Here is a 15653-nt window from a genome sequence, read left to right as displayed (position 1 = left end):
TTGATCAGATAATTCAGAGAAAACAAACTGTTATAATCAGATCGCACTAACTTAATAAATGCTAGTATTCAATTGCAACACAAAAAGTTTATGAGTTGATTGTACTTTCTTTATAATTTTTAAAATTTTAAAATTTTGAAATTTTGAGTGCAATTATCTCTTTTATTAAGGAGTGAATGATTGTAGACAGCATAAAAGTCAACGTAGTATAATAGTATAAGACTCACAAAGCTGAATTATTTCTTACCAATGAAATGCATCCTCGTCTTTCTTCCTGGGAGGCAATCTTTAACTGAATCTTACCGACAACATGGGCACGCTAAAGGATTGGTGGGTCATCTTTGCCATGCTAAACGTGGTTCACGATGGTGTCGATTTATAAAGATTAAAAAAATTTAAAAAAAAAAGTAATGAAAGATTAACAAAATTAAAAAAAAGTAATGAAAAATAGCATATTTACTATTTATTTAAGAAATTGATTGAAATAATATGCTATTCTAAAATCTGGGTGATAGTATAATAATGAAAACTTGTTAATAGTATTGGATGGTTGATTTGACTATTTTATTGAAAGTTGATGAATTAAATTGAATAAATTGAAGGTTTAGGGATTAGATTACATATTTCAATAGTCTAGGGATTTGTGATGACTTTCTCCCTTATTTGATCAAATAAAAAGGCTACATTAAATAGGTAGTAATAATTTAAGATTATATTGTATGAATTAAAAGTCCCCAAATGACATTATACATGAGATTAAAGTTACAAAATTATTAGTGTTATTTTCCTAATAGACATGGATATATACAACATATATATATCAGGAACTACACACCGTGTTTGTTTAAATCATCAACCCTTCTCATTAAATAAATAAGAATCAATTCTTTTTATGCACTCGCAAGTACAGGTGACGCATAATTTTCAGCTTGACTATACTTGTAAGTGTCCATTACAGGTGCCAGGGTACCATCTAAGACCAGAGCACCACGTGCTTTTTCTTATATGAATCTGATCATTATTTTTGACAAATTTCCTTGGGGTTTTGAATTAATTCCCAGCTATGCATCGCATTGACCGGAGGCTGAGGTCCAGAAGAAGGCAACGACTCGACACATGCTCACTGCTCTCGTTCAGCAAATTATTGGTTCATCGAAAGACATCGGCATAAGAAGAATCATTTAATCAAATATGTACAGCTTGGTCGGAAAGGTGCCGGTAGTTTTCCCCGGCAAGCATGTGCTCTCCATTATTTGGATTTGTTTGTCGAAGCGTCTATAGATGCCGAAAGTGTGACCATCATTAAGCTTCATTTGTTTTGCTGGAAAATATAGCATTCCTCAAAGCATTCATTTTCTGGAAAATAACAGTTTTTTTCAATTTCCGTTATTTGGCTAAAACTTGAAAATCAATTAAAACAAAAGAGCTATATTAAATAGGTAGGAATTATTGAAGGATCATATTGTATAAATTTAGCATCCCTAGATGACATTACATATGGGGTCAAAGTTTCAAAATTATTAATGTTATTTTGCCTTAAAGATATGGATATATATATCGGAAGCTACACAGCGTGTTTGGTTAAATCACCATCCCTTCTCATTAAGTAAATAAGAATCATTTTTATTTTATTTTTGTACTTGCAAGTATATTTAACACAAATTTTTCAGCTTGACTATACTCGTGAGTGCTCATTACAGTTGCCAGGGTACTATCTAAGACCAGAACACCACGTGCTTTCTCTTGTATGAATCTGATCATTATTTGAGACAAATTTCCTTGGAATTTTGAATTAATTCCAGTTATGCACCGCATTGACCGGAGGCTGAGGTCCAGAAGAAGGCAACGACTCGACACATGCTCACTGCTCTCGTTCAACAAATTATTGGTTCATGGAAAGACATCGGCATAAGAAGAATCATTTAATCAAATATGTACAGCTTGATCGGAAAGATGCCCGCAGTTTTCCTCGGCAAGCATGTGCTCTCCATTATTTGGATTTGTTTGTGGAAGCTTCTAGAGATGCCAAAGATGTGATCATCATTAAGTTTCAATTGTTTCGCAGAAAATATAAAGCGAGAATGATAACCATTCTAATAAGAAATTAATTTCTAGAATAGAAATATTTCTATTACGTTCATGGATAAGTTTCTGAATAAAACTACATATTTTATAACGATACAAAATTTATATTATCATAATAAAAAATAATTTGATAATGACACAAAATTTCTTACGCCGACGGCGAGTGGTTGGCGAGGGGCAATCGGGGGCAACCGGTGGCAGGTGGTGGTGGTGGCATCGGATGGCACTAGTGAACGGCAAGCAACGGCAGCAGCAATTGGCCAAACCAAAAGCAAAAAGAAAAGAAAAGAATAAAATAAAAATACTTAAAATTTTCAATTTTTATGAATAAAAAATAATTAAAAACCAATTTTTTATAATAACGAACATTTCATTAACCCTTGAGTCCGAGCACCAAGACCCACACATTGCATTTGTGGACCTCACTCTCAGTGTCGGGGACTAGAGCTCAAGCGTTAAGACTCCAACATCGCCTTTATGGACCTAGGCTTAGGTGCTAGGGCATTGGGCACGGGCACTAGAGGTTTGGTTCCAGCCTCAATGGATCCAGTGTGGATGCCAAGGGCCCGAGCATGGGGGTTCTAGGCCTAGTCTAGATGGACTTGGGCTCGGTCATCGGAAATCTAATCCTAAATGATGAGAAATGAGAACTAATATTGGGGTTTTGTGCCCATGTGTAAAGTTTTGGGTCTAAGCGCTAATATCTAGTCATATTTTGAAAATTATTTTCTAATTTTTCAAAGAGAAAATAATTTAATTTAAGCATAGGTTTTCCATTGACTAAGAACACATTTTCATTGATTCATTTTCCTAAGTGAACCAATCATAAAAAAATATTTAACAAATATTTTTCGTGAAACAAATAGAGCATTAGATCAAAACAAGCAAAATGCGGATGTAATTTCCGAGTTCCAATTTAAATTCCAGTTTCATTTTCAACTACTACATTTTTATTTCAGTTTCACACTTAAATTTTCTATAATTTCAGTCGGCAGTGGCGATGCCACCTTGTAAAAAGCGATGCGCAAAATTATTCCGCACCACTAGAAGAATAAAGAGGTTATTCGTTATATTCGAAAGTACCCAAAGGATATTCACTTTTATGAAAGACAAAACATGTTTATCAAGGCAAAAATTTTCTCGACTTTGGTGGTCGTGCGTAAGACACTTTCTTTTATATATTTTTCTGTCAGCATGCATTCGTATACTAAAGCAAAACGATTACTTTGTGGTGCATTTTGACTTGGGGCGCCAGCACATGCAAGCACGTGAAGTATTCGCCGAAGCAATGAGGAACCAGATCTAAAGACTTTAAGGTCTACCGGAAAAGGACAAATGAGGATCCGTTAGGTTATTCCGAATCGACAAGGTCAACTAGCCAGAGTAAGAGAAAACGTGGATTAGTCGGCACACAAAAAACGTGGATTAGTCGGCACACAAACCCTTCGTTTAGCAGGAAATGAACTTTTAGAAAAACATTTTCTAATTTTTGGTCTACCGGAAAAGGACAAATGAGGATCCGTTAGGTTATTCCGAATCGACAAGGTCAACTAGCCAGAGTAAGAGAAAACGTGGATTAGTCGGCACACAAAAAACGTGGATTAGTCGGCACACAAACCCTTCGTTTAGCAGGAAATGAACTTTTAGAAAAACATTTTTCTAATTTTTTGGTGTTTGGTTCACAAAAATTAAATAAATCAAAGGAAGCATTTTCCTCTTTCTTCTATCCAAACCAAGCACATTCTCATCCGCGCACTCATTTTAATCATTTTTTATTTTTCTTTTCTTTTTTTCCTTTTTTTAATAGAAGTTACTAGAAGGCCGATCTCCTCCCTCTTTCGCTTTCAACCTCACCGCTAGTGATAGCGTTGGACGTCCGCCAACAACAACCAAAGTGTCTGTGCAGCGTAGTCTCGCAAGGCTACGATCCTTGTTGCTGCACCCACCATGAGCGGAAGATGTAAGAATTATTGTGGCCCACATGACATGATTTAATATGGTTTAATTACTGTTGAAATGCTATAAAATAAATAAATATTGGTTATGAGAAGTTACGACTCTAATAAAACGAAGAGGTATGACTTTTATGAAAGTTGAAAATGCGCTTTGATGGAAGGCACCTATCGAAAGAATGTATAAATAGAGTCCGGTTCTTTCTCCGCCTATCATGAACAACAATAACAGAAAAGAATTGATATTCTCTCATCCATCGATAGAATATATTAAAGAATAGTGGGTTAAGGGAGAGAAATCGGATTTCTTCATTTGATTCAAGTTCATCGGTTTTTCACAACGGCTATGGATAAATGTACGTTTTCATCTATTTGTGAAAATCATGAAGATCAAATAATACTGTTTTATGATGAATTTCCGCATTAAAGAATTATATGTATTGTCTAACATTTGGTATCGGGCGTGGTTTATGATCTCATGATTTTCCGTTTATAGAAATATTATGATTTATGTATGATGATTCGTTGAACGATCCTATTTGTACTGTTGTTATTGTTGAAAATGTTTTCGGATGGTTCTATTAAAAAAAAAAAATTCCGAATGGAAAGGACAAAAATGGTGGAATTCAGTTTTTGAGGCCAAGTGAGAAACTCACCGGTGCCGGGCAAAATCCGGCGACCCACCGCTTGATTTCAGATCCACACTTTGTCGCACTATCATAAGGAACATTAGTCATGAGTTTTCCAGTATATTGGTGTTCACCGAAGGCTAATTGAGAGGCGGAAGTCGCGGTGGTTAAGGATTTGCATTTTGGGAAATTTTTGTTTGATTTGAGGCCAATTTCTTGGTCATTTTCACCAAAACTTGGACCCATGTGGCCGTGCTGGCATGCTCTTCAAAACCCATTATTTATTTGTGATTGGGATGGGCTGCCGGAGAAGAAACGGCGGCGAAATCATGGTGGAACGGCGAAAAACGACAAAGAATCGATTCTGGGCGCAAGGAAGAAGGCGTGTGGGCCTCACGTGCGTGCTGCAGTTGCAGGCGTGTGGACCCACGCACCACGCGCTCTCATGTGTGCTCAACCACTGCGCGTGTGGATGCCACGCGCGCAGCAGATGCCAGCCCCTCGGCACGCGCCTGACGTACTGAGGGGCTGTTTTTTATATTTTATTTTTTTATTTTCTGCCCCTATGCTAATTTATTATTTACCATTTGGCCCCTGGATTTTAAATTTATGGTTTTGCGCTTATGAAATTATGATTTTACGATTTTGCTCTTATGCTTTGATTACGTTTTTGTCCTTGTGTGCAATTTGGTAAATATTTGTATTTTACAATATTAAAAATTCATATTATGAATGGTTTGTTAGTCACCAAAGTGGCCAAACCTTAAAGTCTTTTGAATTTTGATATTGTAAATTGTTTTATTTAATTACCCATGATTAATTGATGCTATATATGAAATTGATATGTTTCATATCATTATTGGTGTTATGGGTATATTAAAGTTTATTTATTATAAGAACTTAGGGATTAACCCAAAGGTTAATTATTTTCTTATAATTTATGAACATGATAGTTGGTAATTAATATGACTTGTTAAATTTGTTTGTATATCCAAAGATAGCAAATAAATTTTAATAAGATATATTTACAATTACCAAATAAAAGTTATTAGCATCATTATGGTTTATATATATTTGCATATCATAGGATTGCCCAAAGGAGAACTATGATGTGCATATGTAGTTTAGTTTGAATTTGATTAAGTGATATTCACAATGCATTAATGTATGAGTATTTTCTTGCACATTTGCAGTATTTATACCTGTTTCACTCCATTCGCATGCCTCGTCTGTTCCATTAGTCAATGGGATGAATTTTCCTGATTTGAGTGAACAAGTCTAGTTTCTTTTAGATGTCCTGGATCTTGATTTAGTGCTTCAAGTTGAGAAACCAGCTGCTATTACTGATAAAAGCAGCGATGATGAAAAGTCTTTCCATAAAGCTTGGGAAAGATCGAACAGACTGAGCTTAATGTTCATGCGAATGACAGTTGCAAACAACTTAAAAACTTCTCTTCCCAAGAATGATAATGCTAAGGAATTTATGAAATTTATGGAAGAGCGTTCTCAAACTGCTGATAAGTTACTTGCTGGTACATTGATGAGCACATTGACCACTATGAAATATGATGGTTCACGTACCATGCATGAACATAAACTCAGCAAAGTTAAGGACTTTAGGAATGAATGTGGATGAGTACTTTTTAGTACAGTTTATACTTAATTCCTTGCCTCATGAGCAATATGAGTCATTTCAAATGAATTACAACACTATAAATGATAAGTGGAATGTGAATGAATTGGCCAATATGCTAGTTCAAGAGGAAACAATGATAAAGAATCAAAAGGCTCATTCTGTTCATCTCTTAAGTCATCAAAAAGTTCAAAGGAATTTCAAAAGAAAATGTGGAAGGAGCAAGAAAAAATGATTACACGTCCTGAATAACTCTTCAAAGGCTTCTCAAATCCACAAGAAGGAACACAATCTTATTAAGTGTCATTTTTGCAACAAAATTGGACACTGAAAGAAAGATTGTCTGAAACGTAAGGCTTAGTTCAAAAAGAAAGGTAAGCCTTGTGTTTTAGTATGTTTTGAATCAAATTTTACTGAAATTCCTCATAATATTTGATGGATTGATTCTGATGCCACAACTCATGTGTCAAATACGATGCAGGGATTTCTTACGATCCAAATTATAAAGCAAAATGAAAGTTATGTGATTACGGGAAATAGAAACAAAACTCCAGTTGAAGACATTGGCACTTACCGTTTGATCTTAGATACTAGGCATTATTTGAATTTGTTTCGAACCCTTTATGTGCCTACATTTTTTCACAATTTAGTTTCTTTGCCAAGACTTAATATGGCGGGATTTTATTGTAAGTTTGGTTCTGAATCTTTCAGTTTATTTAAGAGTGATACTCTTATTGGAACTGTAACTTTATGTGACGGTCTCTACAAATTTAGACTTGATAATACTTTTGTTGAGACATTAATGACCTCGTATCATAATGTTGGCACTAAACGAAGTTTAGTAAATGAGAATTCTGCTTACTTATGGTATAAACGTTTGGGTCATATATCCAAGGAAATAATGCAAAGATTAGTGAAGAATGAAATTCTTCCAAATTTGGATTTTATTGACCTTGGAGTGTGTATTGATTGTATTAAAGGAAAATAAACAAAGCACACTAAGAAAGGTGCCACAAGAAGTACAGAGCTTCTTGAAATTATACATACTGGCATATGTGATCCTTTCGATGTTCTATCTTTTGGTAAGGAAAGCTATTTCATCACGTTTATTAATGATTTTTCACGTTATGGTTACATTTATCTATTACATGATAAGTCTCAATCGGTGAATGCACTTGAAGTGTTTATTAAAGTTGAGAGACAATTACATAGAAATGTGAAAATAATAAGATCGGATAGAAGTGGTAAATATTATGGAAAGTATGATGAATCGGGACAATATCCAGGTCTATTTGCTAAGTTTCTTGAAAGATATGGCATTTGTGCTCAATACACAATGTCAAGTACACCACAACAAAATGGTGTAGCAGAAAGGCATAATCGTACTTTAATGGAAATGGTTAGGAGTATGATGAGTCATTTATCTTTATCCTTATTTTTGTGGATGTATGCTTTAAAGACTTTTATGTATTTATTAAACAGGGTTCCTACTAAGGTAGTTCCAAAGACTCCCTTTAAACTGTGAACAGGAAGGAAACCTAATTTACGACACCTGTATATTTGGGGTTGTCAAGTAGAAGTAAGAATTTACAATCTACATGAAAGGAAATTGGATTCAAGAACAACCAATGGTTATTTCATTTGTTATGCAGAGAAATCCAAAGGGTATAAATTTTATTGTTCTAATCATAGTACAAGAATTGTTGAATCTGGAAATGTTAGGTTCATTAAGAATAGTGACATCAGTGAGAGTGAAAGAGTGCATGATGCTTGCATTTAAGAAGTAAGGGTAGAAGTTCCTATACCAAAAGCTTCTAAAGTTGTTGTTCCTAATATTATAGTACAACCTAACAATAATCGAGAACAACAAATTAATGAACAAACACTCCATAATGGAGATGTCAACATTGAACCTCCAATAGCTGAGTCACAATAAATAGCATTAAGAATATCTCAAAGAGAAAGGAGGTAAGTTATTTCTGATGACTACATGGTTTATCTACAATAGTCAAAAATTGACCTAAGAATTGAAAATGATCCAGATTCATTTTCTCAAACCATGAAATGTGAAAATTCTAATAAATGGTTTAATGCCATGGAAGAAGAGTTAAAATCCATGCATCAAAATCAAGTTTAGGATATAGTTGAATTGCCTAAAGGATGTAAAATGTCGGGTGTAAATGGGTCTTTAAGACCAAGCGCGACTCAAAAGGCAATATTGAACGACCTAAAGAGACTTGTTGCAAAGGGTTTTATGCAGAAAGAAGGCATTAACTATAAAAAGACATTTTCACCAATTTCTAAGAATGACTAACTTAGAATTATTATGGCTTTGGTGGCTCATTATGACTTGGAGTTACACCAAATGGATGTCAAAACCGACTTTCTTAATGGGAATTTAGAAGAAGTTTATATGGACAAACACGAAGGCTTTACAGTTAAAGGAAAGAAACACATGGTATGTAAATTAAAGAAGTCAATATATAGATTTAAACAAGCTTCCCGACAATGGTATCTTAAGTTTAATGATACCGTAACTTCATTTGGATTTAAGGAAAACACCGTTGATCGGTGTATATATATGAAGATTAGTGGGAGCAAGTTTATTTTTCTAGTTTTGTATGTTGATGATATTCTGCTTGCTGCTAATGATCTTCGTTTGTTACATGAAACCAAGAAGTTTCTCTCTAAGAATTTTGAAATGAAGGATATGGGAGAGGCAACGTATGTGATAGGAATAGAAATATTATGTGATAGATCATAAGGATTATTAGGATTGTCTCGAAAAAGCCTATGTTGAGAAAATTTTAGAGAGATTTAATATGAGTAAATGTTCAGTAGGAATAGTTCAAATTCAGAAAGGTGACAATTTAGCCTTATGCAATGTTCAAAAAGTGAATTGGAACAAGAACACATGAAAAATATTCCTTATGCATCTGTTGTGGGGAGTTTAATGTATGCACAAACTTACACCAGACCGGACATCAGTTTTGCTGTCGGAATGCTGGGCAGGTATCAAAGTAATCCTAGAATGGATCATTGGAAAGCTGCAAAGAAAGTTCTTAGATATTTGCAAGGAACGACGAATCATATGCTCACTTATAAAAGATCCAATCATCTCGAGGTAATTGGATATTCAGATTCAGACTAAACCGGATGTGCCAATACAAAAAAATCAACGTTTGGTTACTTGTTTCTTCTGGTTAAATGGGAAATTTCATGGAAGAGTGCGAAGTAGTCAGTTATTGCTGCATCCACTATGGAAGCTAAATTTGTGGCATGCTTTGAGGCCACTATTCATGGATTATGGCTGCGGAATTTTATTTCAGAGCTTGTGATTATCGACAGTATTGCCAAGCTGCTGAAAATTTATTATGATAACTTTGCAGTAGTTTTCTTCTCTAAGAACAATAAGTATTTAAAGGGCACTAAGCATATGGAGATCAAATACTTGTCTGTTAAAGAAGAAGTTTAGAAACAAAGAGTGTTAATTGAGCACATTAGCACCAATCTTATGATAGTAGATTCCTTAACAAAAGGATTGCCGCCCAAAACATTAATGAGCATGTTGAAAATATGGACATTATTGGACGTCATTAATGTTTGTATTATGATTGTATTAAGTTTATGTATTTGACACTTTGACTTTATTTACGTGTTTCTGATATTTCCTATTTTCTATTTAGTATACATTATGGAAAATAGATGAATGTTAAACAGGATAGTTTCTAAAGAGACATTATAATTGGACTATTACTTTGTGCTTATCATTTATGGATCATGTTAAGTAAAGTGCTATAATTGTAGTGCATAGAAGGGACTATGTCGATTAATGACATACAACCGCTATGACTCGCATTATTTTTCTTTACTTAATTGTGATTATTATGTGTTTACCAATTTAATGAAAATTTTATAGCATAATGTTGTTGTACACATTACAGTCTTTATTAAACCATGAAAGGAAAATCATATGGGCCAAGTGGGAGAATTTTAGAATTATTGTGGCCCACATGATATGATTTAATATGGTTTAATAATTGTTGAAATGCTATAAAATAAATAAATATTGGTTATGAGAAGTTACGACTCTAATAAAACAAAGAGGTATGACTTTCATGAAAATTGAAAATGCGCTTTGATGGAAGGCACCTATTGAAAGAACATATAAATAGAGTCTGGTCCTCTCTCCGCCTACGATGAACAATAATAATAGAAAAGAATTGATATTCTCTCATCCATCGATAGAATATATTAAAGAATAGTGGGTTAAGGGAGAGAAATCGGATTTCTTCATTTGATTCAAGTTCATCAGTTTTCCACAACGACTATGGATAAAGGTATGTTTTCATCTATTTGTGAAGATCAAAGATCACTGTTTTATGATGAATTTCCGCATTAAATAATTATATGTATTGTCTAACAGAAGATACTTCGGTTGTCGGCTTTAGCCATCGATCGTTGCAAGCCTTCATCGCTGAAGGCATCGGACACATTGCAGCTACCTCTATACCTCATGAACGCTATCTTCTTCATGCTCTTCTCCTCCATCACGTACTACCTCCTCCTCGCGGTGCAATGAGATTTGCAGCTCCATCGCCCTCCACATCGTCACCCTCCCGGAGGTCACTGCCATCATCTCCCTAATTGCCTCCTTCGTCTATCTCCTTGACTTCTTCGGATTCAACTTCATCCAGTCCTTCATCTTTGGTGCTTGTCACGACGTGTGGGACATCCTCCCTAACCTCTGGTGAGGCTCGAGCTTGACCTCACTAGCTTTGACAAGGTAGAGCATTGCCCGAGGGTGCCTCGATTCAACTTGGTTCAGCTCACTAGAATCGAGCAAGCTCAAGCCTTGCCCGGAAGGCAAGGCTTAAGCTTGCCTATGGCTGGTCATCAACTATTGCCTTGGCCAACGACTAGCTAAAGAAGAAAGGAAAGGAAAAAAAAAAAATCAAATCAAATCAAAAAAGAAAAAAAAGAAAATTAAAAATAATGAAAAAATTGATTTACAAAAAAAGAAAATAAAAATAAAAGGAAAAATGAAAAAATTATTAAAATGAAAGCACGAACGAAAATTAAATTTGATTTTCAATACCAAATAACGGAAAATATCTTTCAATTCATTTTAAGGTTTTAGTAATATATCAGAAAATATTTTCATATTTTCCAAGAAAATAACTCCCTAAAAAACATTTTCCAAAATCATCACATTTTCCATGAAATGAATGGAACCTGAGATAAAAATTCGGTTATAACTTTTTGGATGTGTGTATGTGAAAATGAACCATACATAGCATGCCTCACATTCTCACATTTTGTACTAAATGAAAGTTGAGTGAACATTCCAATGTCATCATTCCATGTAATTTGTGCCAGAATGAAATGAATAGTTCTGCTTCCAAAAATGTGCCACTATTTTTCGGGAACAAGTGACGTTGATATGGTGTCAATGTAACGTTGCATTAGAAGAAGAACCAATATATTTCGAGATCAAGCGATGTTGATTTTGTGCTCATGTGATGCTATATAAACAACTATTGAGAACGTGAAGATATTAATGGGAAAAGGAGAAAAGCATCGCAGAGCTTCAATATCTTTGAATGCTCGAAACAGAGGAAAAAAGATGACCCTCTCAACAATGCCAGAACATTCCCAAACTTCCGTCTGACTTTCCCTTCTAATTGACAATATTTTAGTTTTAAATTTAATTTTATGCTTTCCACTTTTCGTTTCGCTAATTGTCCTGTGAATATAATATCCATGTTTCGAGTATTAGATTCTAGCAGGTTGTGATTTCAAGTTCCAATATAAATTCCAGTTTCATTTTCAAATCTCAGTTTCGCACTACTAGCCGAGTAGTTTTGTTGATTTGTTAATCTTCAAGCAGTACATACCTTGCCGTTAATTTTCATCTCAGAACTCCATATAAGGAGTTGACAGGCCTTTCACACACATTTTCGCAAATCCATCTTAATTTGAAAAACGTGGGACTCGATAATTTGATCATTTTGTGGTTGAATCAGAATCAGATTCCTTTTACAAAATCTTCTGAAGTTCAGATTAACGTCTTGTGCGATTTTGCAGCACGAACGGTTTTTAGGAATCAGTTGCTTAAAATAGTCTGTACGGACGATTTTCTTAATAAGAATGAAGGACAATGTTTAAGAATGAATTCTGTCGCCGATGTTTTCGCCTGCAACAGCTTTTTTTTTCCCCAAAAATTGCTGTTGGTCACATGATGTGCAGTGACAGCTAGAGAGGGGTGGCGCGAACACTGTTCGCTGTGCAATATATATTGGGAGGAGACCCTGCATGAGAGTTCAACCAGACTATCGTCTAAATTTGTGGGAGACCTCATTCGAATTCCAGAGCCCAAAGATGCTTCCCATTCACGTAGGCATACGTATCAATGATGATGAAGTCTGGGAGCACAGAAGGGCCAGATTGAGAGAACTAGAGTTGGTTAACGGACCACACCGCCAAGTAGAATTCAGATATCATGTGTATCCGCTGCTGCATGCCGCCATGAAAGACGGCAAAGTAGACGATTTCATCAGTGCCCTTGAAAAATATTCAGCTGAAGAGGGGGTCTCTTTGTCCAACATCGTCATAATACGGGGCCCTTCTAGAAACTCGTTGCTTCACATTGCTGCAGGTATTGAGAACCCCGACATCCTCAGAGCTCTCCTCGAGGTTGGACCTGACAGGTGTCCCACCTTCAACCTGAACCACCTAGGGGACAACCCGCTCCACATCGCGGCAAGAGCTGGCAAGATCCAGACGGCCGAGCTGCTCCTCCGCTGCAACATGTATGCGGACGTGCAGAATGGTGTGGGGAACACGGCGCTGCATGAGGCTGTGAAGAAACGTGACTCGAATATGACCCGTCTGCTCCTGAGGCATGGCTCAAGATCGGTGTTTCGGAAGAACTCCGAAAGCAGGTGCCCTCTGTACTTGGCAGTTGAGACAGGGAAATTGGAGATTCTTGAGCTATTGTTGAACGTGGATGGGAATGAAGACCTTATGTCCGGGATGCTAGGCCTGTCACCAGTTCACAAAGCCGTGAAGCACAAAAGATTAGGTCAGTGATTGTCGTTGTGGTTCTCACTTGTGTCTCCTTTAATTCATACGGGCAATTGAATCTGTGAGTCTCATTCATAAAGCAGCTGAACTCAAATTTTTTGTTCTTTTGCTAAAATAGTTTAACCTTTCCTGAGCCCATATCGATTTTTCAGAATTTCCTATAAATTTTAGCCCAGAGAAGGCAGATACGATATGTTTGGATATGGGGTCCAGGCAAGACTTACCACTTGAAGAATGCCATCAATTTAATACTTCAGTAGTCGATACTCATAGTATTATGCCATTGTCGATAATGCACTAATTATATTTTTGTCCAAGTACATTTCCTGAAACAGGAGGAGACTCATGTCATCGCTCCCCTTGATTACGCCAATGGGGTAGACTACTTCTTGGAAATGAATGTCACTATCATTCTCCATTACCTATCCAGAAATTATCCAGCAAAGTTCAGCTTTTAACTATGTGATCGATGAAAATTTGCATTTTTGTTTATTTCAAGTAAATAAAATTGTTTAAGGGTAAAGTTAGCGGACCCTGATCATGAGCATGACACAAATTCATTCATTTCCTATTCTCAAATGATATAGATATGCTCAGAAGAATGTTGGAGCGGAAGAAACAGCTATTTGATTTAAGAGGTGCAGGAGATGATACTCCCCTCCATCTAGCAGCATACGAGAATTATGTCGAGGGAGTCAACTTCTTGGTCCAAGAGTTCACTTGGAGTACCTATGTGGGTAACAAAAAAGGCCATCTTCCAATCCACATCGCGTGTAAGATGGGTCATCTTGAAACAACCAAGGAGCTGCTTCAAAATTGGCCAGATCCAGAAGAGTTGCTTACTTTAAATAAACGACGAAATATACTTCACCTTGCGGCAAAGTATGGAAGGGTCTCAGTGGTAAAGTACATACTCGGAGATCCTAAGTTTGAGAAGCTTATAAATGCCAAAGACAGGGAAGGAAATACGCCTCTACATATAGCTACATTAAACTGGCAACCCGAGGTTCTGCTTTCTCTCCCGGGACAACAGAGTTGATCTAAAGCTTGTAAACAATGACAACTTAATGGCTCTCGACATTGTAGACGACCAACTGGAAAAAATCGATGCTCCACTTCGTGAGGTGATGGTCTTGACAAATTGGATTAACAAGTTTTCTACTTTTATTTTTTACTGTTATTTTAGCTACTTTATTTTGGGGGAGACGAATGGAATTAGAGTTTGTTTTGACTCTTGGAACTCCCCCAGAAGTTACCAAGTGCAATTAAGTTTCTACAGTATGCTCAGAAAAGATGGCATCGAGAAGTTTGTGCATAAATTGAGAAGATTTCAGGTTTTGAATTCCAAATCTTTGATTGCTAGTCCAATTATAAAGATAATAACAGTCCTTTTCTCTATAATGCTTGACCAGAGCTTAACAGGAATTATCTTAGTCTCAGCTGGAGCACGTAGAAGCAAAGACGAAGGATTTTGCCAAACAAAAAGCCAAGGCTTGGCGAGAGGTCTAGAGTCTTCAGATAGACTAAAAACTGAGGCCAACACCCGTATGGTTGTGGCAACGCTTGTTGCCACTATTACATTTGCCGCTGGCTTTTCTGTTCCTGGAGGATATAATAACTCTGAACCAGATGCAGGAATTGCTACACTGTTGAACAAACCCATATATGACATCTTTGTGATCAGCAATACCATAGCCATGTACAGCTCGATAATTTCAGCTGTAATCCTTCTATGGACACAGATAAGTGATTCGGTTGCGATGCTTTATGCCCTTAAAAGGGCAAGGACACTGCTGCTCATAGCTCTTTTGACAATGGGAGTGGCCTTCATGGCGGGGGTCTATGTGACCATAAGCAAACGCAATTGGATTGCCATTGTCATCTGGGCCATCGGAACCATTGCCCTCTCCGTTATCTTGAGTCTTTACCTTGCCTTGTTCTTTCCACTTGGGTACAATTCTCGCTTTGTCCGGCTCTTCGCGGACTACATCATTAGAGCTGGTATATTAATTTCAAGAAGTGTGGCCGAATGAAGGCCCATACGACCAGCTCAGTTTGAAAAGCCAGACATTAAGCCGCTTGAGTACCATTTCCCAGGCACCGGTCTATTGAAGCCACTGTTCCAGCACCATTAACAGATGTCGGGGATGAAATCTCAAGATTTGAGGCGCGTGATTAATTTTCTTAAAGTGTTATTTGCCCCCATTATGTTGCTCCTATGTTAAATAAAATCACTTCTATGATAAAGAAAATGATATAAAATAGTCT

At 36.3% G+C, this 15653-nt stretch overlaps 1 protein-coding gene across 1 annotated transcript; it reads left to right on the top strand.

Annotated features, from left to right (window-relative positions):
- The first annotated feature begins 12614 nt into the window (after window positions 1-12614).
- LOC120287317 (protein ACCELERATED CELL DEATH 6-like) lies at window positions 12615-15418 on the top strand. Its single transcript, XM_039300088.1, has 3 exons — window positions 12615-13383; window positions 13973-14391; window positions 14798-15418. Exons 1-3 carry the CDS (start codon window positions 12615-12617, stop codon window positions 15416-15418), a joined length of 1809 nt encoding a protein of 602 aa, XP_039156022.1.
- Window positions 15419-15653: the final 235 nt, after the last annotated feature.

This window comes from Eucalyptus grandis, chromosome 8 (genome assembly GCF_016545825.1).
Source record: "Eucalyptus grandis isolate ANBG69807.140 chromosome 8, ASM1654582v1, whole genome shotgun sequence".
NCBI classification, from domain to species: domain Eukaryota; kingdom Viridiplantae; phylum Streptophyta; class Magnoliopsida; order Myrtales; family Myrtaceae; genus Eucalyptus; species Eucalyptus grandis.
The sequence above is the reverse complement of the archived record's forward strand: the minus strand, read 5'-3'. Positions and strand labels throughout refer to the sequence as shown.

Bases quoted from the DNA above. Each gene is read 5' to 3' on its own strand.
- LOC120287317 (XM_039300088.1), top strand. From the start codon at position 12,615: ATGAGAGTTCAACCAGACTATCGTCTAAATTTGTGGGAGACCTCATTC. The intron at 13,384-13,972 runs GTCAGTGATTGT...CAAATGATATAG, and splicing joins CGTGAAGCACAAAAGATTAG to ATATGCTCAGAAGAATGTTG. The intron at 14,392-14,797 runs GTTCTGCTTTCT...ATGCTTGACCAG, and splicing joins CATTAAACTGGCAACCCGAG to AGCTTAACAGGAATTATCTT.